Below are 25569 nucleotides of genomic sequence, written 5' to 3' on the forward strand. Positions count from 1 at the left end.
TCTATTGCTACATTATATATGTATACACTTGCGACGTGTATACAAAACGTTGATGATGATTTTGAAGTGGTTTTAGCGGGCTTTGAAGGCTACAACGGTGACTACCATGAGCTGCGTTCTTGTCCCTCACAAGGATTGCGAGCGATTGGCAAAATTCCCCCCAAAAAGTGTAGTTCCACTTTAAATCCTCTAAAGGCCTTAGTGGCCACATGCGTGGACAGCACCTTCTAGCTCATATTTCCAAAATTGTGTACACTCCTGAATTGGGGTCTTATGGCCGCTTATGTGGACACTTATACTGCCATCTGGTGGTGTCAGAAGAGTATAACATACAATGGAATTTTGAAAAAATTAAGAGTAAAAATAAAAATGTGCATGTCACTACACATGAAGTACACGTTTGTGTACATATGGACTAAGTCCATCATATTAAAAGATGATTTTTAGTTTTTATTGTAATTAGGGTCCAATAAGCTCAAATAGCAAAGAGAAATTAAAAAAAGCATGTAAACAAATAGCTTAGGCTTTAAGAAGATAAAGCCTTTCTGTAACCAGAAACTTGCTTAAAAAAAAAAAACAGCAACAAAAACCCGTTAAAAAATATTTTGTAATAATGAGACAAAGAAAAAGAAGAAATATCAATCTAATTACTTTAGTATTGTTTTTTTTTTCAGATACTGTACTAGGTATCAATAGAATAGACATCTGGATCAATCGCCCCTACTTTACGTTGATGTTTAGCGATTAGCTTCTTGTGTCGTCCTGCTCGTTGTGTGTGTGTAGCATGATTAGCCAAACCTTTTCTTCTAGTCCTCCAGTGATAATATTAATTGGAGTAAACTTTGTTTATTTTCCACCATGGTAGTGAGGATTAGTATCTTACCCCTGATTTCCACAGAATGCAAAACTGCAGCGCAAAATCATCGTCAAGGAAACAGCACCAGCATCTGTCATCCTGCAATCCCCTCCGCTGTTCCGTTGTGGCTATGCCGAGCGGCGAAACAGCGCAGACCTTTACAAGAGTTTATGAATCCGCGCATAATCACGTAATAAAGTAAACACTGAAGTAAACACTGCAGAACGTCTCAAGCTTTGCCATCCATCAATACCCACATACGGGCGAGCTGTTAAAAGAGGCAAATATGGATCCCGATCCGAGCTGCATATATTGTCCAAATTATTAATCCCAAAGTCACTAAATATATATGGATTAGATACACATCCATCCATCTATTTTCTACCGCTTATTCCCTTTCGGGGTCGCGGGGGGCGCTGGCGCCTATCTCAGCTACAATCGGCGGAAGGCAGGGTACACCCTGGACAAGTCGCCACCTCATCGCAGGGCCAACACAGATAGACAGACAACATTCACACTCACATTCACACACTAGGACCGATTTAGTGTTGCCAATTAACCTATCCCCAGGTGCATGTCTTTGGAAGTGGGAGGAAGCCGGAGTACCCGGAGGGAACCCACGCATTCACGGGGAACACAGTCCTACATAAACAACTCTCTTCGATTGACACCTCACTCAAACCAAATAAAAACTGTTTACCCCATTCTATGACGTCCAATGGCCAATAACTTCTGTGTTCCCAAGTGTACCAGAATCCTTTCGAACATATTTATCTTACAATTACTTCCAGTTTTAGTGTTGACTGAAAAGCCACTGAAATTATGAAAACACCGATATACTGGATGACAGCTAGACTTGATGCCATAGCATAAAGCAGTGGTTCTCAACCTTTTTTCAGTGATGTACCCCCTGTGAACATTTTTTTAATTCAAGTACCCCCTAATCAGAGCAAAGCATTTTTGGTTAAAAAAAAGAGATAAAGAAGTCAAATACAGCACTATATCATCAGTTTCTGATTTATTAAATTGTAGAAGAGTGCAAAATATTGTTCATTTGTAGTGGTCTTTCTTGAACTATTTGGAAAAAAAAGGTATAAAAATAACTAAATACTTGTTGAAAAATAAGCAAGTTATTCAATTAACGGTGGCAGAGGGGTTAGTGCGTCTGGCTCACAATACGAAGGTCCTGCAGTCTTGGGTTAAATCCCAGGCTCGGAATCTTTCCGTGTGGAGTTTGCATGTTCTCCCCGTGAATGCGTGGGTTCCCTCCGGGTACTCCGGCTTCCTCCCACCTCCAAAGACATGCACCTGGGGATAGGTTGTTTGGCAACACTAAATTGGCCCTAGTTTGTGAATGTGAGTGTGAATGTTGTCTGTCTATCTGTGTTGGCCCTGTGGTGAGGTGGCGACTTGTCCAGGGTGTACCCCGCTTTATGCCCGATTGTAGCTGAGATAGGCGCCAGCGCCCCCCGTGACCCCAAAAGGGAGTAAGCGGTAAAAATGGATGGATTCAATTATAAATAAATATTTCTACCCATAGAAGTAATCATCAACTTAAAGTGCCCTCTTTGGGGATTGTAATAGAGATCCATCTGGATTCTTGAACTTAATTCTAAACATTTCTTCACAAAAAAAAAAAAATCTTTAACATCAATATTTATGGAACATGTCCACAAAAAATCTAGCTGTCAACACTGAATATTGCATTGTTGCATTTCTTTTCACAGTTTATGAACTTACATTCATATTTTGTTGAAGTATTATTCAATAAATATATTTATGGAGGATTTTTGAATTGTTGCTATTTATAGAATATTTTTTAAAAATCTCACGTACCCCTTGGCATACCTTCAAGTACCCCCAGGGGTACGCGTACCCCCATTAGAGAACCACTGGCATAAAGTGTCGTAGGTAACCCGGGCAAAGTAAAATATGAACTGACGTTTGACGTTGACTGTGCATTGGTATTATTTTTCAGTCATAACTAAAGTATTTTGAAAGGCAAGATAAAAACAAGAAGCCATGGAGCTTCAATTGCATGTGACCAAGTGTCTCCAAATGAACGGCTCTGGAACGCTTGATACTAAATTGAAAACCCTGTATAAAATACTCAATTTTGTAGTGTCACTGTCAAATTTTGAATGGGATTCCTAAGGACTGTTGTTTTCCGATACATGACCACACACTGGTTATTTTGAAGGCACATGTTTTTGAAAAAAAAGTTGTGAACCCAAAAAGTAGTTTTTCTTAGTGTATTAAAACCTGTTTTTTTCTGAATGTTAGTAGAACTTAAACAATGTCGGTTATAAATTTCATTTTTTTAACTGTAAAAAGAGCCCAAAAAAATGCATGACTTAATTAGGCGTTTAAGCCAAAAGATCCTGGTATGCTGAAGTGTTACTCAAACACCGGGATCATACAGTTTGACTAAGAGGCTTGTTTAAAATATGATACTAATCCACACACAATAAGGCATTTCATCTGTCAGTGGAACACCACAGAGACCAGCTGACCTTTTGTGGTGCCCCAGGCCATCACTACAGGAGGTGGTGTCAGGATGAAAGAGCCATGTTCTAACTGAGAGGTGTCAGTGTGTTCCTTTGTCCTCTTAAGATTTACCTGTCGATCAAGTTTCTGCTGTCGGAGGTTGGTGCCCTCGTCATCTAAAGTGCTGCAAAAAAAAAAAGGAATATTAGAACACTCGTGGACAAAATTACAGTTGAAAAGAGAATATGAAATGTTCTATGTGCTTATCGAAGATTTTTAACTTGTAATTCTTGTTTTTTTAATGTGCACGAACCCCAGGGATTCACAGAGGTACTGCACAGGGGCTTTGACATTTTTGGTCGATTCACCTTTTTGTAATATATTTTTTATATTCCACCCGCAATTTTTGCACGAACTTAATTCAATGTCTTTAAATGCAGATCAACATTGATCCAAAACACTGTAGTGTAGTTTTCAAAATGGCAGTGACATAACCATATGCACTTACTGTACTTTTGAGGATTCAAATACATTTTAGATAGCCAGGTTTAGTCGCCCGCTAGCGACTAGCGCATTAGTTTCCAGCCAGCAATTAGCGCACTAGCTGCACTTTATAGGAGGGTCGCATATGACGTCACGTTTTCGATTGATTGATTGAAACTTTTATTAGTAGATTGCACAGTCCAGTATATATTCTGTACAATTGACCACTAAATGGTAACACCGGAATAAGTTTTTCAACTTGTTTAAGTCGGGGTCCACGTTAATCAATTCATGGTAGTCTGTTTTTCATCTTCACCGCTTCATTCACACGATGGTCAAGCTGCTTGACTGTAGCATTAAAACAAGTGAGAGTGAGAGTGAGTGTAGAGTTTGAGTAGAAAATGCCGTATTGCTGTTCTGTTCTTCGGTGTTCTAATCGTTCAAATAGACAGATATAAAAGAGCATTCATAAAATTCAGAAAGAAGGGGTTTATAACATTAATAAAATCAGGGGGAAAAAACTAAAGTGGGTCGAACGAAATGGCTCCTAAAAATATTGAAGTGTTTAATTTAACTCAAATTATGTTCTACATATGGTGAATGTTCGTATTCATCTTGGAGAAAGCAAACCTTCAAGTTTGAGTACTCAGTGGTATTTCAGTTTGATCACATGATAAGATAAGGCCCCTTAGTTTGATATTCGCACGTGAATTGGATCACTTCTCGTAAGAAGGAGGCCCTAATTGGGACCTCGAAATGTAAAGATGATAACCATATCCTTGAGAAAAGACTACCTTTCCTGTACAAACGCCAACCTTTAAGTTAAGACTTAAAGGAGTTGTTTTCGAGACACTTACACACAAACATCTCCTTTTATGGTCAGGTGGTGCTGTTTAGACTTAGCGCACACCCAGACAGACAAATAGGGAATATATAAACTGATGGTTTGGCTTCTCCAAGCCAGGAATCTTCAATTTTTTTTTACTAAGATTCCTCCGGGTACTGTTTAAATGACGCTCGCTTGTAATAAAGCAAGTTTTGGTTCAGCAAAGCGTCTCGGACGTGTCTTCTGATCCAACTACACAGCCGCGGGACGGCAAGACCAGAAATAAACTTTAATATCATTTTCATCATATGTGGAATACAATCAGACTGTTTTTGTCTGCAGCAATTATTGTGTAAAATGTTGGTTTGATCATTTGATTTGTTTGAGAAACTTTGTGATGCAATCAAGTTTAGTCTCTACTATTTTATTAGTGTTTAATAGCAGAACTAAACGTAAAGAAATAACAAGAGATCACATTATATTGTTCTTTTGTGGTTGCTATGCCTAAATATAAATATGTTTGAGCAAATAAACTAACATCATGTTAAGTCCTAGTAATAAATATCGTGATTGTTGTTCCAATCCACCGTAGTTTCATTGTCCATTTTCACAACAGAATCTAAAAGCTTAGTTGTTGTGCAGGAAATCCAAGTGCCTTATTCGACACAGATGACCACATTATAGCGCATTTGCCGATGTTTGTTAGCATCAAGAAAATATCCTTATTGGATTAATAAACTAGATGAATACGTCTTTTGTGGACTCAACAGCTTATACAGAATCAAACATTGCTGAACATGGACATTTACAGCTCAATAATGAGAAAAAAGATCAACTTTGCATCATAAAACAACTGCAGACATGAATTGTAGATGAGAAGGAAATCAACTTCAAATAAATGGATCCCTTTTCTGATTAGCGTCATGATCAGAGCAGTGCTGCACTCATGACAATCAAATACGTTACTTACCGATGCATGAATGAATACAACTTTGTCTTTCACAGATTAATGTTTCATTTGTGGACCCCTCAGATGCAAAGAGGTGATGTGTCTTAATCTTTTCTTTTGTAAATACGTTGAGTGTCAAGTGAAGTGAGGTGGCAGTAACCTCTTGGTCATAATAAATGGTTTAAATTGGGGCTGGGCGATATGGCCTTTATTAATATCTCGATATTTTTTATCCATGTCACGATACACGATATATATCTCCATATTTTTCCTTTGCCTTGAATTAACACTTAATGCATATAATCAAATTAGTATGATGATTGTCTGTGTCTAGATTAAAATATTCTTGTTCAGCCATCCATCCATCCATTTTTTCTACCGTTCGGAGTCGCGGGGGGTGCTGGAGCCTATCTCGGAAGGCGGGGTACACCCTGGACAAGTCACCATCTCATCACAGGGCCAACACAGATAGACAGACAACATTCACGCACTAGGGTTACAGCTTTAATATATGCTAATTTTAAACTTTCATGCAGAGAGGGAAATCACAAGTACGTAAATTGACCAAAATTGTGTTTATTAAACAGTTATTAAGCAGTGGCACAAACATTCATGTCATTTCCAAAACAAAGTACAAGATTGTCAGAGACACTTTAAAACAAGCAATTAGTGCACTTTTGTGCATGATGTCACTAAAAACACATATCAAAACAACACTAAATTAAAGTGCACTTTTTATACAGAACGCCATTCCAATATTTTAAAACAAATAAAGTGCACTTTTGTGCATGATGTCACACAATATATTTCAATAACTGTCAAATAAAAATTAGCTACATAATAGGAAATCAAATAGTGTATGTCCTTCGCTATGTGCTAGGTTACTGCAAAATGTATCCCCTTCTGTTGTTGACTATTTTTTTAACACAGTGTTGATCTGGAAATGGTGTTAATGTGCAGGTTCCTTCGGCATTTTGTGGGTGTGGCACCGAACGGAGATGTTGACATGCAGAGTTTCAAGCACTTTTCTTTCTCTAGTGGGCGACTTTTCAAATGATGCTACAAATTAGCAGTGCTGCTGCTTTTTGTGTTCTTTGGCAGAGTTTTTATTGACTGGCATGCACACACAGGCAATAAAGCAAGTGCATATACAAAGTGGAATGAAATGAATTAACAGTACAACAGTGCCATTTATTGGAGTAACTATTGCATTACAACACTCCCACTTAGTTTTTCAATGACATGAATTCCTTCTAAATAATATTACAGAGCTGTGCTCTCCTTCACATTAATATGTTAAACAACAACAAAAACAATTGTTTTCTTTTAAGACTTGCTTTGATAAGGCAGCGTTCGACGTAGACCTGTTGAGCACAACTAACCACTTTATCTAAATAGGGAAAAGTCCAATCTCACTCATGAGATATTCAAACTTCTGTTTAGGCAGTGGTTTGGTAAAGATATCCGTTTTCATGTCATTTGTTGGAGAATATTGTAGTTCTATGTGTCCATTCTGCACACATTCACGGATGTAGTGATAGCGAATGTCTATGTGTTTGGTCCTGGAGATGTTCACAGGAGTCTTCGCGATTGCGATGGCTCCTTGGTTGTCTTCCAGGATCACTGTGGACATAGTTTCCACTTCGAGATCACTCAGTAATCTCTTCAGCCAGATCCCTGCTTGAGCGGCTTGACTGAGTGCGATGTACTTCGCTTCGGCGGTTAAAAGTGCAACTGTTGCTTGTTTCTTGCAGAGCCAGCTCACTGCTCCTCCACTCTGTAGAAAAACTGTGCCTGTTGTTGAGCGTCGGTCATCCTGATCTTCAACCCTGTCGCATTTTAGAATCCAATCAAAGCTCCAGAGTCTGACTGCTCATACTTGAGAGCAAAGTTCACTGTCTCTTTCAAGTATCGAAGTATCCTCTTCACAGCGGTCAGCTGTGCAGCATCTGGATTTGCGTTGAACTTTGACACAGCACTCACTGCTTGAGCTGTGTAATCGTGTGGCCATAGCAACGTACAGTAGACTTCCCACCATTGACTGATAGGTATACTGTTCCACTTGCTTACTGACACTATCGCTTTGTCAATTTGACACTGGCTTCTGCAGGAGTTGGCACGGGATTTGCATTAACCATTCCATATTTCTTTAGTATGGCTTCAATGTAATGCTTCTGAAGAAGAATTACACGGTTGTTCTCATTATCTTGGATCACAGAGATGCCCAGGATATTGGACAACTCTCCCAAGTCTTTCATCTTGTAGCGCTCCTTGTAACCATGTTGAGCTCGTTCATGCTCTCAGTTGACTCTGTTATCAGAATCAAATCATTGACGTAAACTGTGAGTGTCTCAAGCTCTTTTCTTGATCTCACGAACACGCAGGGGTCTGATGTGCTCTGCATGAATCCGATTTCCATCATGAACTCTGTGAAAGCCTTGCTCCAGCAGCGAGGAGACTGCTTCAGTCCATATATTGATTTTTTTCAGTTTGCATACCAGGTGTTCCTGCCTTGGTTTGATGTAGCCCTCTGGCTGCTCCTTTTAGATTTCTTCTTACAGCTGCCCATTAAGAAATGCAGTTACAACATCCATCTGGTGTACATCCTTTTGAATGTCAAAGGACAATAATGTACGAATAGAGCTGAAACGTACCACAGGTGAAAATGTTTCATCATAGTCAGGACCATACAACTGTGAGTAGCCCTTGGCAACGAGCTTGCACTTGTATCTCTCCACTCTTCCATCTCTATGATGCTTGACTCTAAACAACCATCTCGATCCTACTGCCTTTCTTTCTCTTGGTAAATTCACCAAGTCCCACGTCTCATTTTCCAGCAGTGACTCATATTCCAAGTCAGCTGCCTCCTGCCATTGTTTTGCATTAGGACTCGCCAATAGTTCTTTCAGTGTGATTGGCTCCGTCACATGACCCATATTGGCATGATGATCAACAGTCACTATATCGACAATCTCATCATATCCAAATCTTCTTGGAGCATTTCTGATTCTGCCACTTGTTCTGACAGTGCTGTCAACTGTGACTTCATCATGTTGTGTTTCATTCTCATCTGTCTGAATGGTTATCTCAGTCTCTGAACAGACTACTTTAATTTCCTGCTTCCAGCTGAAGTTTGATCCATCAAAGATGACATCTTGATGGATTAGAATCCTCCTCTTCTCTTCATCATCCAGGCGATATCCCTTGGCATTGTTTGCATATCCCATAAAATGGAGCTTCAGAGCCTTTTTGTCCAGTTGCATTATTTCTTCATCTGGGATATGTGCATAAGGAATACAGCCAAACACCTTCATGTGACTCATGTCAGGTTTCTTTCCACACCATTTCTCATAGTGTGTCTCTTCCTCCAGAACAGCTGTGGGCAGTCTGTTCTGTATATAAGCTGCGGTGTCTACAGTCTCTGCCCAGAACATTTTTGACAACTTTGCATGTGACAGCATGTTTCTACTATAGCTGCTTCAACTAATGTCCTGTTTTTTTCTTTCTGTTCTTTCTGCAACACCATTTTGCTGTGGTGAGTGAGGTACAGTCATTTCATAGTGGATGCTTTAAGACTTCAAATATTCTTGAAACTGATGTGTACTCACCACCATTATCTGTCCTCAGCCTTATGACGCTTAAACCAGACTCATTTGAGAATTTTCTCTCAAATTTCTTGAATTTGCTTAGCACCTCATTTTTCTGTTTCAAGAAGTATACCTTGCAGCATCTTGTGTAATCATCAATGAAAGTCACAAACTATTTTGCTCCACCTATAGATTCAGTCTGCATGGGACCACCGACATCACTGTGAATCAGCGTCATCTTGCGTTTGGAACAAATTCCTCCAACCGACTTGGATGGCTTCTTAGCCAACTTGCCTTCCACACATCCTTCACAGAAGGGAATATCTTTTTCTGCAGAAAAGTTCACTCCATTCACCAGATTTTTTAGTTCTTTAAGCTTGGTAGTGTGATCAAGGCGCTGGTGCCACAGGCTGGCTGCAACAGAAGCACTGTGACATAGTTTAACTTCCTTCAATATTCAGCTGATATAGTCCATCAGCTCTTTGTGTACCCATTCCATGAAGTGTTCCACATTTTCCATGTTTGTAGCAACAACACTTTCTGAACCGCACTGTATTCCCTTTCTTGGTAGCAGCGCCCACTGAGAATAAATTCCCAGACAGTTTTGGAACATACAGCACATCATACATTGTGACATTTTTTACAAACCCCGTTTCTATATGAGTTGGGAAATTGTGTTGGATGTAAATATAAATGGAATACAATGATTTCCAAATCCTTTTCAACCCATATTCAATTAAATGCACTACAAAGACAATATATTTGATGTTCAAACTCATAAACTTAATTTTTTTTTTGCAAATAATAATTAACTTAGAATTTCATGGCTGCAACACATGCCAAGGTAGTTGGGAAAGGGCATGTTCCCCACTGCGTTACATCACTTTTTGTTTTAACAACATTCAATAAACGTTTGGGAACTTAGGAAACTAATTGTTGAAGCTTTGAAAGTGGAATTATTTCCAATTCTTGTTTTATGTAGAGCTTCAGTCATTCAACAGTCATTCTCCGCTGTCGTATTTTACGCTTCATAATGTGCCACACATTTTCGATGGGAGACAGGTCTGGACTGCAGGCGGGCCAGGAAAGTACCCGCACTTTTTTTTTACAAAGCCACACTGTTGTAACACGTGTTGAATGTGGCTTGGCATTGTCTTGCTGAAATAGGCAGGGGGGCTTCCATAAAAAAGACGGTGCTTAAATGGCAGCATATGTTATTTCAGCATTAATGGTGCCTTCACAAATGTGTAAGTTACTCATGCCTCGGGCACTAATGCACCCCCATACCATCACACATGCAGGCTTTTAAACTTTGCGTCGATAAGTCTGGATGGTCCGCTTCCCCTTTGGTCCGGATGACACGATGTCGAGTATATCCCCAAAAAATTGGAAATGTGGACTCGTCAGACCACAGAAGAGTTTCCACTTTGCATCAGTCCATCTTAGATGATCTCGGGCCCAGAGAAGCCGGCGCCGTTTCTGGATGTTGTTGATAAATGGCTTTCGCTTTGCATAGTAGAGCTTTAACTTGCACTTACAGATGTAGCGACAAACTGTATTCAGTGACAGTGGTTTTCTGAAGTGTTCCTGAGCCCATGTGGTGATATCCTTTAGAGATTGATGTCGGTTTTTCATACAGTGCCGATCGAAGGTCACAGTCATTCAATGTTGGTTTCCGGCCATGCCGCTTTTGTGGAGTGATTTCTCCAGATTCTCTGAACCTTTTGATGATGTTATGGACCGTAGATGTTAAAATCCCTAAATTGCTTGCAATTGCACTTTGAGAAACCTTGTTCTTAAACTGTTTGACTATTTGCTCACGCAGTTGTGGACAAAGGGGTGTACCTCGCCCCATCCTTTCTTGTGAAAGACTGAGCATTTTTTTGGAAGCTCTTTTTATACCCAATCATGGCACCCACCTGTTCCCAATTAGCCTGCAATCCTGTGGGATGTTCCAAATAAGTTTTTGATGAGCATTCCTCAACTTTATCAGTATTTATTGCCACCTTTCCCAACTTCTTTGTCACGTGTTGCTGGCATCAAATTCTAAAGTTAATGATTATCTGCAAAAAAAAATGTTTATCAGTTTGAACATCAAATATGTTGTCTTTGTAGCATATTCAACTGAATATGGGTTGAAAGTGATTTGCAAATCATTGTATTCCGTTTATATTTACATCAAACACAATTTCCCAACTCATATGGAAACGGGGTTTTTACATCACTTAATTTGAAATTAATTTTCAGGTTGACATTTCCAATTCCTTTGGCGTCAACCAGCCTGCCGTCACCCAGTTTCACAAACTGTGATTTTGTGAACTGCTGGTTTTCTTGAATAATGTCTTTATCACCCGTCATGTGTTTTGATTCTCCAGAATCAATTAACCACTTAGCCTTTTGTGGTCTGTCACTGTTTGCATCCCTGATCACAAAGGCACTTTCAGAGGAATCTTCTTCATCCTCACACATCATGCGCTTAGCCTTGTGGATTTTCTTTCGTAATTTATTTTTCAAGGTTGGACAATCGCGCTTGATATGGCCTTCTCTACCACATTTGTAACATCTCCACGTGCTTTTGTTTGCTGCTCCCACTGTCTTGGAGCTATATTGCACATTTCCCCGAAATTATGATGACATGGCCGATGCACCACCTGACGTAGCACCACTAGAATCATTAGCATTCACTCGCTTTTGCTCTTCATTTCTTAATGCTTGCTGAACAAACTTCAGAGTCAGGTTGTCAATCTTTGTTTCTAGTGCAGTGACAATTGTAGCATAACTTGGTGGCAAGCTACCCAACAGTGTTACAATTTGGTCTTCCTCTTCAATTACAGATCCAATTGCTGACAGCTGGTCAGTTAGCTCCGGCATTTGTTTTATATGATCAGTAAAAGCCTCTCCTTCTTTCATTTCACAACTGAAATATATTTTCTTCAGGAACAGTTTATTAGCCAAAGTATCCCTCTCAAAATGGGCTTTCAGCGTGGTCCACGCCTCTCTGGGAGTTTGACAGCTTGTTATCAGGTACAACTTGGGTGTACTTACATTTAGCACTAACATGGAGAACGCTTCCTCTCTACATCTTGTGAATTCAGCCTTTGCTGCTCCATTAGCATCTGCGGCTAGCGTCTCCGTCTCCATGAGCATGCCCCATAGTCCTTTAGCCTTTAGCAAGTGTTCCATCTGAAACTACCATGTTGCCCAGTTCTCTTGTCCGTTAAGTCAGTCAATAAACAGCGTATCCTCCATTGTGAGATCCCAGAGTATTGTTTATATTCACACAAAGTTCGTGCACAACAGCTTTTTAGCGACGATCTGAGCCCATAACCTGTTCTTTGGCAGAGTTTTTATTGACTGGCATGCACACAGGTAATATGGCAAGTGCATATACAAAGTGGAATGAAATTAATCAACAGTCCAACAGTGCCATCTATTGGAAAAACTACTGCATTACAACATTTTGTACCAACACTTTTGCCGCATACTTGACATATTATGGTTGTCTGTTCAACATCTTCCCACTTGAAGCCAAAACACCTCCAGACTATGGAGCCTGTGCTGTTTTTCTTGGGAATTAATTCTTCCTTCATTTGTTACCAGATTTGCACCTTCTTTCTCTTGTATTACCACTCACACCGCACCGCTAGCATCACAGCTAACGTTACCCATGTCGCTACCTCTCTGCTCGGCGAATATGTATGACGTTGCACGCGCGACAGTATGTGACGTATCCAACAAGGCGTGTTTCTTATCTCTCTGTGAGAAATAGAGAAAGGAAAGAGTAGGAAAGCCTGTAGTGTAATGCCCGCAGCTAAAAGCAACTACGTGAGAACATATACTCGAATATCACGACATAGTAAATCTTAACATATCGCAAACCCACGATATATCGAGTATATTCAATAAATCGCCCATCCCTAGTTTAAATATTTTTATAAAATTGTTCTTAAGAGTGTAAATATTCACTCCATCCCATTCAAAAAAAAATCATAATTGCTTAATATTTGCCTCTAAACCTTTCAAAATACACCTAAATCTGCACTGATTCAGGTTAAAAAACATTAGCCTAATAGGGCTTAGACCATTGAAACCCGTAGGTGCCTGGATGTGCCTCTAGGTCACGTGATTGCAACCCGCCTGTTATTTGAATACTGTATTTTAGTTTTGGACAACACCAAGATGCATTATTTTTAGGACCAGTTTGATTGAAAACATATTTTTTTACAGGATAAATAATTACAGGTCACTGCTCTAATTCTCGATATGTTTGGACGTCCATGGCCTGGAATACAGCGAAGGCTCCTGAATTTAATGGTTTTTTTTCATATCACCAAGATGGCACCACGGATGGCTGCCACAGTTGGATAGGATAGACCAGGGGTTGGCAACCTAAAATGTTGAAAAAGCCATATTGGTCCAAAAATACAAAAACAAATCTGTCTGGAGCCGCAAAAAATTAAAAGCCATATTACATACAGATAGTGAAATATAAATTGAATTAAGAGGACTTAAAGAAAACCAAATGACCTCAAATATAGCTACAAATGAGGCATAATGATTCAATATGTACATACAGCTAGCCTAAATAGCATGTTAGCATCGATTAGCTTGCAGTGACCAAATATGTCTGATTAGCACTCCACACAAGTCAATAACATCAACAAAACTCACCTTTGTGCATTCACGCACAACGATAAAAGTTTGGTGGACAAAATGAGACAGAAAAAGAAGTGGCATAAAACACTACTAGAAAGTCGGAGAAAGTTATAACTGTAAACAAACTACGGTGAGTTCAAGGATCGCCAAAATTAGTAGGACAAACCGGCACTCGCCAAATACTCGAATCAGTGAAGCATGTTTGATGTAAATAGTGTGCTTTATGACAATTAGGGAGGTTTGTGTCATGTTTTTCCTTCTACAGAAACCATATTAAAGCAAAGAATATATTTTTTGTATATTTTTCCCCTCATCTTTTTCCATTTTTCATACATTTTTTTAAAAAAGCTCCAGAGAGCTAAAGAGCCGCATGTTTCCGAGTTGAGTTTATACCAAAAATATCTATTTTGGTTTCATCTGACCACATGACATTCTTCCAATCCTCTGCTGTATCATCCATGTATCCGTTTTGGTATAAACTCAACTCTTCGTGTTTGGAGGAAGAAGAATACTGAGTTGCATCCCAAGAACACCACACCTACTGTGAAGCATGGGGGTGGAAACATCATGCTTTGGGGCTGTTTTTCTACTAACGGGACAGGACGATTGATCCGTGTTAAGCAAAGAATGAATGGGGCCATTTACCGTGAGATTTTGAGCCAAAACCTCCTTCCATCAGTGAGAGCTTTGAATGGTTGACCAAATACTTATTTTCCACCATAATTTACAAATAAATTCTTTAAAATTCCTACAATGGGAATTCCTGGATTTTTTTTTCCACGTTCTGTTTCTCACAGTTGAAGTGTACCTATGATGAAAATTACAGACCTCTGTCATCATTTTAAGTGGGAGAACTTGCACAATCGGTGGCTGGCTAAATACTTTTTTGCCCCACTGTGTATATATATATATATATATATATATATATATATACATATATATATATATATATATATATATATATATATATATATATATATATATATATATATATATATGAAATACTTGACTTTCAGTGAATTCTAGCTATATATATATATTTATTGTAGTATATATATATATATTTTTTTTTTACTATATATATATATATATATATATATATATATATCAATCAATCAATCAATCAATCAATGTTTACTTATATAGCCCTAAATCACTAGTGTCTCAAAGGGCTGCATAAACCACTACGACATCCTCGGTAGGCCCACATAAGGGCAAGGAAAACTCACACCCAGTGGGACATCGGTGACAATAATGACCCAGTGGGACGTCGGTGACAATGATGACTATGAGAACATGATACTGTGATACTGATGATACTGATGACTATGAGAACATATGAGAACATGATACTGTGAAAGATCAATCCATAATGGATCCAACACAGTCGCGAGAGTCCAGTCCAAAGCGGATCCAACACAGCAGCGAGAGTCCCGTTCACAGCGGAGCCAGTAGGAAACCATCCCAAGCGGAGGCTGATCAGCAGCGCAGAGATGTCCCCAGCCGATACACAGGCGAGCAGTACATGGCCACCGGATCGGACCGGACTCCCTCCACAAAGGAGAGTGGGACATAGAAGAAAAAGAAGAGAAACGGCGGATCAACTGGTCTAAAAAGGGAGTCTATTTAAAGGCTAGAGTATACAAATGAGTTTTAAGGTGAGACTTAAATGCTTCTACTGAGGTGGCATCTCGAACTGTTACCGGGAGGGCATTCCAGAGTACTGGAGCCCGAAATGAAAAAGCTCTACAGCCCGCAGACTTTTTTTGGGCTTTGGGGATCACTAATAAGCCGGAGTCCTTTGAACGCAGATTTCTTGCCAGGACATATGGTACAATACAATCGGCAAGATAGGATGGAGCTAGACCGTGTAGTATTTTATACGTAAGTAGTAAAACCTTAAAGTCACATCTTAAGTGCACAGGAAGCCAGTGCAGGTGAGCCAGTATAGGCGTAATGCCTCCAGCTGACTACAATCCGGCATGTTGGTCAGCTTTAGGGGCATGTAGAGTTGGGTGTCATCAGCATAACAGTGAAAGCTAACACCGTATTTGCGTATGATGTCACCTAGCGGCAGCATGTAGATGCTGAAGAGTGCTTAACGTAGTCCGAGGTCACATTGTTATGGGAGACACACTGCATCCTATCAGTAAGATAAGAGTTAAAGAGTTAAAATCAGTAAGATAAGAGTTAAACCAAGACAGGGCTAAGTCTGACATACCAATTCGTGTTTTGATACGTTCTAATAAAATATTATGATCGACAGTATCGAAAGCAGCGCTAAGATCGAGGAGCAGCAACATAGATGACGCATCAGAATCCATCGTTAGCAATAGATCATTAGTCATTTTTGCGAGGGCTGTCTCCGTGGAGTGATTTGCCCTGAAACCGGATTGAAAGGTTTCACATAGATTGTTAGACGCTAAGTGTTCATTTAACTGCTCCGCAACAATTTTTTCGAGGATTTTTGAAATAAAGGGAAGGTGAGACACCGGTCGGTAGTTTACCATGAGGTCAGGATCGAGGTTAGGTCTTTTAAGAAGAGGATGAATAACCGCTTTTTTGAATGCTAGGGGAACAGTGCCCGAGGAAAGTGATAAGTTTATAATATTTAGCACTGATGGACCTAATAATACAAAGAGCTCCTTGATCAGTTTCCCAGGAAGAGGGTCAAGTAAACATGTTGTTTGTTTTATTCCATTTACACGTTGTAACAATTCCTCTAATGTTATTTCCTCAAAACGAGAGAAACTATTTTGGAGGGCAGTATCCGCCGTATATACAATCGTGTCAGTGTTAATAGAACCCCGTTGTAGCTGGGACGCATTGTCTTTAATGTCCTTTCTAATGACTTCAATTTTCTTACTAAAGAATTGCATAAAGTCATCAGCTGAGTGGGTGGAGCTACTGGAAGGAATCCCTTGTTGGGTTAGCGATGCTACCGTACTAAACAAAAATTTAGGATCGTTTTTATTACGGTGGATGAGATTTGAGTAATATTTAGCTTTAGCTAAGGTAAGCATGCGTTTATAAGTTATTAAACCATCACTCCATGCTTGATGGTGCACCTCAAGTTTAGTCGTGCGCCATTTGCGTTCCAGCTTTCTGCATAATAATTTCTGAGCTCTAGTTTCTTCTGTAAACCACGGGGTGCGCTTTTTTGGAGCCTTTTTTAACTTTAGCGGTGCTATGTTATCAATGGTTTCGCGCAGGGCGTCGTTAAAGTTGTTAGTGAGGTTATCAATAGAGCCCACATATTTTGGGAATGGTGCCATTACCGAGGGCAGTAGGTCAGCAAGAGTTGTCGTTGTGGCCGTATTAATGTTGCGGCTGCTATAGCAGTTATTATTATTATTAGTTTGACGAACATGCGTCTGAACCTCGAATTTTATAAGGTAATGATCGGACAATACTTTAGTATACGGGAGTATCGTGACTTTGGAAGCGGTGATACCCCTGACAAGCACTAGGTCTATCGTATTACCGTTGCGATGCGTGGGTTCATTTATTATTTGTGTGACACCACAGCTATCAATTACAGTCTGGAGCGCTACGCACGGTGGGTCCGATGGGGTATTCATATGGATATTAAAGTCCCCCATTATGATTATATTATCGGCGTGTGTCACTAGATCAGCAACGAACTCTGAGAATTCATTGATAAAGTCCGAATAGGGCCCTGGGGGGCGGTAGATAACAGCCAGGTGTAGAGGCAGCGGTGTGACAGACCTCATAGTAAGCACCTCAAACGATTTATATTTATTATTTATGTTAGGACTAAGGTCAAAGTTTTCGTTGTATATTAGTGCGACCCCCCCACCCCTTTTAAGCGGACGGGCAATATGCGCATGTGTAAAGTTAGGAGGACATGCCTCATTTAGCGCAAAAGTCGTTTGGTTTAAGCCAGGTTTCACTGAGACCGATGACGTTAAGATTGTTGTCTCTGATAATATCATTAACTAACAACGTTTTGGGAGACAATGATCTTATGTTTAAAAAACCTATATTATAGGTAGTGGGCTGTTTTAGGGAATTTTTGATCAAATTATCCGTAGTAGCAATATTAATAATGTTGTGTTTATTATGCCCAGTGCATTTAGTATAATTACGACCATATCTAGGAATTGATACGACGGGAATGTTCCGATTGTTTGATTGTTGCTTTGATAAACTGCACGCATCATGGTTAGCCACCTCAGTAACAGGGATTTTCCGATTGTTTGTTTGTTACTTTGATAAACTGCACGCATCATAGTTAGCCACCTCAGTAAAACACATGTCCAACTCTGAAACACTCAAAGCAGAAAAAACTTGTTCTAATTTAACAGACTCCTTACCCAGACCAGTAGTCTCGCATCTTTCATCTAAATCCGTCTTCAGGATGGAGGGAAGTGGTGTTCTGTGGGGATTAGCCTTGTGCTTTGTTTTAAGCCCCGCTCGGCATCCGCGTTTCCGATCCCACCGCTGGCGTCTGCTCCGTAGACGGCCCCCGCTGCTACTAGACTCCCCTGCTTCACAGGCCGCTGGATGTAGCCGCCGACGTATTCCCATGCTAGTTAGCATGTTTAGCACGCACGCGTCTATCAGTCCAAAACGGCCCGATATGTCCATATCCAGAAGTGTCTGGCGGTCGTACGTGATCACGAAGTGACCACGATGCGAGCCAGCCATGAAGTCTGCAGAACTGTCCGGCATTTCCGCCAAATGTTCCATCTTTAGCAAGAGCACCGCAGTGTCGCAGCCCGTCCGGGCGCCGCCAACTTGCTATTTTATATTATTTTTATATTATATTATTATATATATTATTTTATATATATAAAAGAAATACTTGAATTTCAGTGTTCATTTATTTACACATGTACACACACATAACACTCATCAACTCATTGTTGAGTTAAGGTTTGAATCGTCCATCCTTGTTCTATTCTCTGTCACTATTTTTCTAACCACATGCATGTACAGTATATGGCAGTATTGTCCTGTTTAAGAGTGTCACAACATTGCTGTTTACGGCAGACAAACTGCTTTACGGTAGACGAAAACGTGACAGCTGTTGTTGTGTGTTGCTGGGAGGACGTTAATGAAACGGCCCAACAATAAAACCACATAAGAAACCTAGAACTCACCCTCGATCATTCTACAGTTATAACGTCATTGGGCAGACACATTGTTTATATTGTGGGAAAGCGGACATGAAAACAGGCTGTCCTCACTCAGGTTTGCATGGAGCTGGAGGCAGCGTGGCCTTCAGCTCCGCCTGAATTTTGGGAGATTTTCAGGAAAAAATTTGTCCCGGGAGGTTTTCGGGAGAGGCGCTGAATTTCGTGAGTCTCCCGGAAAATACGAAAGGGTTGGCAAGTATGCGTGTTAGCAACACATCTTTTATCATCTTTGATTTCTTGTTGGTTTTCTAGCTGTTGTGCATAAAACCTTTCATTGCCCTCTTAATTATGAGAGGTTTCTCTCCCAGATGTCCAGTCACCTGGTTTGAGAGAGCAATCAGTGAGTCTGTTGTCATTGATTTTCAAACGTTAGAAGATGTAAAGTGGAATTAATTAGAGGCAGACCCAATTGTAAACAACCCGCTAAATGCTTTACCATAACAAACAAACTGCCCGTTTAGAGATAAGTTGTCTTTGTAAAAACTTGCATCAAATACAAACAATGTAAGCATCCTGCTGTCTTACAATTTAACTTTGTAGTAGGCAATCATTACTAGTGATTTTCAAGGGTTTGTTTGCCGAGGTAGAGGGTGGCAACTTTCGAACGTGCTAAAAGCATTAAACAACGCACTCTTACTGCCTCGACCATGTAATACACATGCGCTAAGGAAAAGGACAACGTTATGCTACAAAAGCGTTTGATATTTAAGTGTGTTCACCAGGGGCCCTTAGGCTTCTGTAAAGGGTCACGTGGAATGTACTAAACTCTGACCTTTGCAATATGGACTCATTTTCACTCTTCAAATCAAGACTCAAAACGTACTTATTCCGGACTGCTGATTCACTGTGATTTTATCGAGTGTTATTTGTTTTTTATCTAATATTTTTACTGGTCTCTATTTTCAATACACTATTATTGAGTGCACTGAAAGGCGCCTTAAAAATAGTATTATTTAAGTTGAACATTTTTTGATTTTCATTTATTTATAAATATCATAGTTACCCAACATCATAAATGTCATAAATATAAATATATATGAATGAAAAAAGGCAGTTTGCTTTTAAACTTCTATAATAAGTAGTTTTTTTCAACTAATTAAGAGTCACAGCAAGTGGGTGATAACTTTTGACCTTTGTGGCCTGTATCCAGTTTATGTTCTGTGGTTTTACTCCTTTTCTTATTTGTACCCTGTTTTTAGCGAACTCATCCCCAAAAATGGCAGAGTAACACACCTTTTCAGTGTCTCTGTTGATGTTCATTGAAAACTATTTTTTGAAAAAAAAAAAAAACATTATGACCGTTAGCGAAGAAAAATCCATAAAATAGTTGCACCGTTTTATAAGCCGCAGGAAGATCTAAAGCGTAGGAAAAAAGTAGCAGCTTATAGTCAGGAAAATATGGTATTTAGAATAATGTAATATAGGATAGACAAAACAGCGCGCTAAGCTTCTATTTTTTCAACAGCAAGATTTATTATACTGTATATACGCGACAAGCCCACTGTAGTAGCCTTGAAGTATTACAGTCATAGCAAAACTCTTTCTAGGGCAGAAGTATACTTTGAAATACTGTGGTGTCTATGTTTAAGATTTTACAAACATATAAATTAACCCTGTGGGGATGTTATACTTTAATTATCTTAAAAGCCAGAACATAAAAGTCCTTACATTTTTGAAGGGCGTAAAAAACATTTGAAATATTTTTTTTATTCCTTTTGTTAGAATTTTGAAGGCCTTTTGATTATATAACGCCACAGGTTTAAATTATTAAAATAACTAATGTTATGTAAATGTATACAAATTGAAAATAGTGTCATCATTTGATCAAAGTCCTTCAAAGGGTTACCAAAAATGTTAAGATCAAATTGAGAGATCTCATGAAAAAAATTTAAAATATCTATCTATCCATCCGTCCATTTTCTACCGCTCGCGGGGGGTGCTGGAGCCTATCTCCAAAATGTTTCAAGCCCTTGGACTTATGTCATGTTTGTCTTTGTGGTATTGTGGACTGACAGCCAGTGCATTATACACCTGGGAAAGAATTGGACATTAGAATTTCTAAATTTAACATAAAAAAACCCTCTTAGAAAAAATGTTTTTTAATGGAGAAACAACAAAAAATATGACCAAGATACAGCAAACATGTAGTGAAATGACAAAAAAGTCAGTCTTTGTCCCCTACGGGTTAAGCCTATTTATGCATTTTAAACAAATTTTAACCATGTTCATTTTTTATATATTTCTACATGAGCCTTAAATATTTGTGTATTGGTTATTTTTTTTGACAAAACAGTTAAAAAAAATACAATACAATACAAATCAAATGTTCTTTTCACCCCCACCCAAAAAAAAAAAATCAGTCTAATAAGTTCAAGCTAATATTGAAAAGCTAATATTCACAAAATATTAGCCTATTAAATGACATTTTGCAGCAATACACATTAATCAACCACAATTTAACCATGTCTTAATCGATGCCAAGCTGGAAATCAGTCTCCTTTATGTATTTTTGGATACCACCCCAATACTTTCTGAAACTTCAACAACCATTCAGAATCAGAATCAGAATCAGAGATACTTTATTAATCTCCGAGGGGAAATTAAAATGTTCAACACAATCCCATTCAAGATCAGAAAAACATTACAGGGAGACAGAACAGGGTCGCAGTATGTGAAGCCTTTTCCAGTTTGAGAAAATAAAGAACAGCTTTAAAGGCCTACTGAAATGAGATTTTCTTATTTAAACAGGGATAACAGGTCCATTCTATGTGTTATACTTAATCATTTCGCGATATTGCAATAGTTTTGCTGAAAGGATTTAGTAGATAAAGTTTGCAGCTTTTGGTCGCTAATGAAAAAGCCTTGCCTGTACCGGAAGTAGCAGACGATGTGAGCGTGACGTCACATCCTCACATTGTTTACAATCATGGCCATCAGCAGCGAGAGCGATTCGGACCGAGAAAGTGACGATTCCCCCATTAATTTGAGCGAGGATGAAAGATTCGTGGATGAGGAAAGTGAGAGTGAAGTACAAGCAAAAAAAAAAAGATGGGGGCAGTGGGAGCGATTCAGATGTTATTAGACACATATACTAGGATAATTCTGGAAAATCCCTTATCTGCTTATTGTATTACTAGTGTTATAGTGAGATTATATGGTACCTGAAAGTCGAAAGGGTGTGGCCATGGGTGTGGTGACTGCCAGTGTCTCTGAGGGAAGCCACGCAGCTGCAGGAGGACGCAAACTCCGCTCATCTCTACGGTAAGAGCCGACTTATTACCACAATTTTCTCACTGAAACCTACCGGTTGACTTGTGGTCGGGAACCAGGTTCGCTTGACCGCTCCGTTCCATAGTCAAGTTTCACCTTCGAGAATTTTAAACAAGGAAACACCGGCTGTGTTTGTGTTGCTAAAGGCAGCTGCAATACACCGCTTCCCACCTCCATCTTTCTACTTTGACTTCTCCATTATTAATTGAACAAATTGCAAAAGATTCAGCAACACAGATGTCCAGAATACTGTGTAATTATGCGATTAAAGCAGACTACTCATAGCTTGGATCGGGCTGGAAAAAAATGTCCGCTACAACCGGTGACGTCAAACGCACGGGTCATCATACGCGTCATCATACCGCGATGTTTTCAACAGGATACATCGCGCAAAATTCAAAATTGTAGTTTAGTAAACTAAAAAGGCCGTATTGGCATGTGTTGCAATGTTAAGATTTCATCTTTGATATATAAACTATCAGACTGCGTGGTCGGTAGTAGTGGGTTTCAGTAGGCCTTTAATACAGCGGGCGTGGCAAAAATGCTCAGTCGCCTTCTAATTTAAGGAAGGTAACAAATCCTGAAAGAATGCTCCACGATTCTGTTAGGATTTGCGAAGAGAAGATGACCGAGGGCCTCAGTTGTCTGCAGAGAGGATTCAGATCAATCTTTGTGCCAATTACCAAAGACAAAATATTAAAAATGTCAGTTCAATAGCTGCAAAAGGCTGGACAAAACCAAAACAATATATTAAATTAGCTGGAGACTGTTGACACAGATCACATACATTAATACCAATATCCCGTCATACGTCTTAGCCAGTCGGACCTTAGTATAATAAGTAGAATGTGTTAGCTTGCATTGTATGAGTATGTGTCTTGCACAGATAGACCAGCTCTCCTCATCCATCCATCCATCTTCAACCGCTTGTCAGGAATCGGGTCGCGGGGACAAAAGTCCCAGCAGAAACCCCCAGACTTCTCTCTCCAGAGCAACATGAGCAACTTCTCCATGGGGGAACCCCCGAAGCGTTCCCAGGCCAGAGAGGAGATGTAATCCTGCCATCTGGTCCTTGGCCTGCCTCGGGATCTCCTCCTAGTGAGACGTGCAACGAGGACCTCCCCAGGGAGACGCTCGTGAGGCATCCGTACGGGATGCCCGAACCACCTGAGCTGGCTCCTTTCCTCAGAAGGGTCACTCCTAAGTCACCCTCCCAAAGTGACTTAATTGAATTCAGAGACTCAGGGCGTAAAATAAAATTGGGTTATAAATATGTGCAATTAAGTCGTTTAAAGTTGGGAGCTGTGTCAGAAACACATCTAAAAGTGTGTCAGTCGTTAAATCTTGAAACCCAGGAAAAGACTTATGAACAAAACTACAGATCTGTAGTTCTCTATAAAAATGTTGGTTAGGAAGTGAAAATGTTTCACAAAGTTGCTGGAAAGAGGCAAAAATTTATAAAACTTTAATACTGTTGATGCCTAGTTTTGACCATCTTAAAAAATCACTATCGACAAGAAAGGGAGGGAAAGCATGGTTAGCAGTGATGAGTGCAAGACTAGAAAAAGTCTGCAAGCCAAAATAGCACTTAAAACTGAACCCGGATCTTAAATGAAGTTTTTACGATTGGATTTTTTAACAGCGAATGTTGATGAGTGAATAGGCAAGTGAACCAAAGCCCTAAGACAGGGGTAGGGAACCTATGGCTCTAGAGCCAGATGTGGCTCTTTTGATGACTGCATCTGGCTCTCTGATAAATCTGAGCTGACATTGCTTAACACGATAAGTAATGAATAATTCCACTTGTAATCACAGTTTTAAAAATAATGTTCAAAATATAAAACATTCTCATGCATTTTTAATCCATCCATCCGTTTTCTACCGTACCTGTTGAAGAAGTTGCGTTAATGGTAAAAAGTTATTTATTTATTATTGGTTAGTGTGGGGCTTGCCCTCTTGGGGGTTATTTAGACCCCCAAGCACCGACATGAGAGCCTGTTTCAGGGTTACAATATTGTTTTATTTTTCAATAAGTTTTCAACAATAGTATTTCCAGCCCTAACCCAGTCTCTACTCCTGGCTGCTGCTTATAACAGAGTGACAGGTGATTAGATAACAAGGCCCAGGTGGGCCATTTATGCACCTGTTGCTACAGGCCCGCAGGCCACGCCCCCTCCACAGTTAGCTTCAGAATAACAATGTTATTACAAAGAATAAGATACCTATTATACTCTAGAAATGTTGGTCTTACTTAAAAATGCACGTGTTTAGTTGTGTTCAGTGTTAAAAAAAATATTATATGGCTCTTAACGGAAATATATTTTAAAATATTTGGCTTTTTGGCTCTCTCAGCCAAAAAGGTTCCCGACCCCTACCCTAAGAGATACTGGTTTAGTTGAGTTAGCATCCATAACCAGCCACAACGAAGTTACGCACTTTATCGTGGATGTTCTCTACTAAATCCTTTCAACAAAAATATGGCAATATTGCGAAATTATCAAGTATGACACATAGAATGGACCTGCTATCCCTGTTTGAATAAGAAAATCTGTTTATAGCCAGGTGTGCACATACAGTAAGTGGTACGCGGGTATGCATGCGTGGCAGAAATTCGGAATGTGTAATTTCATTTGAATTACCTCGCGCATGTGAATGGTACTTGACTGTCATGGTATCAACAGGACTACCTCATTTCACCCACACTTGTTGCTTGTCATTAACTAAATGCCCAAAAAACAACAGACTGTAAGCCGCTTCTTTAGCATTGCACCGGACTGGGGGGCAACAATTAAGAGGACAGCAAGAAAGATGGCAGTTATCAAGACCACACACTACTTAAAGCGTGAGTACCAAGGTATGGTATTTGGTACTGACCAAAAAAGTTGTATGCACCCTTGGTTATGGTAATTTTTTGTTTTAGACGTATGTTTAACAACAATTTCAACATTGTAAAAATGATTGAGGCAAGTACACAAAACCAATGCATTAATGCTTCTTATTCATATTGATATTTTAAGGGCGTCTATTAATTCATCTTGGCGGTGGTTTTGCCACCTATAGAGAGCTTCGGGTTGTTTGCTATCGTATCAAACAATGCAGTAGGTTTTGTTTACTGAGAGCAATAGCGCTATTCAATGCACACGTGTTAATTATGTAGTATTCAGTGGAAAATATCATCGCACCAGCTTTTCTACGATGGAGAAATAGTGAGTGACTGGATAAGAAGTCCCTTACTCGGTACAAGGAGAAAACAGACGTAATTGGATGTGGGGATCCTTGCCAGATCAACAAGT

General features: G+C 39.5%; 1 protein-coding gene across 3 annotated transcripts in view; it reads right to left on the bottom strand.

Moving 5' to 3' along the window:
• Nucleotides 1-25569, bottom strand: part of tub (TUB bipartite transcription factor) — a 200456-nt gene that overhangs the window by 61625 nt on the left and 113262 nt on the right. For all 3 annotated transcript variants that reach the window (XM_061883431.1, XM_061883439.1, XM_061883449.1), the window contains exon 2: nucleotides 3476-3527. In XM_061883431.1, the coding sequence (XP_061739415.1) occupies nucleotides 3476-3527 (52 nt within the window). The remainder of the gene's footprint in view (nucleotides 1-3475; nucleotides 3528-25569) is intronic.

Source organism: Nerophis ophidion, linkage group LG02, assembly GCF_033978795.1.
Source record: "Nerophis ophidion isolate RoL-2023_Sa linkage group LG02, RoL_Noph_v1.0, whole genome shotgun sequence".
NCBI classification, from domain to species: domain Eukaryota; kingdom Metazoa; phylum Chordata; class Actinopteri; order Syngnathiformes; family Syngnathidae; genus Nerophis; species Nerophis ophidion.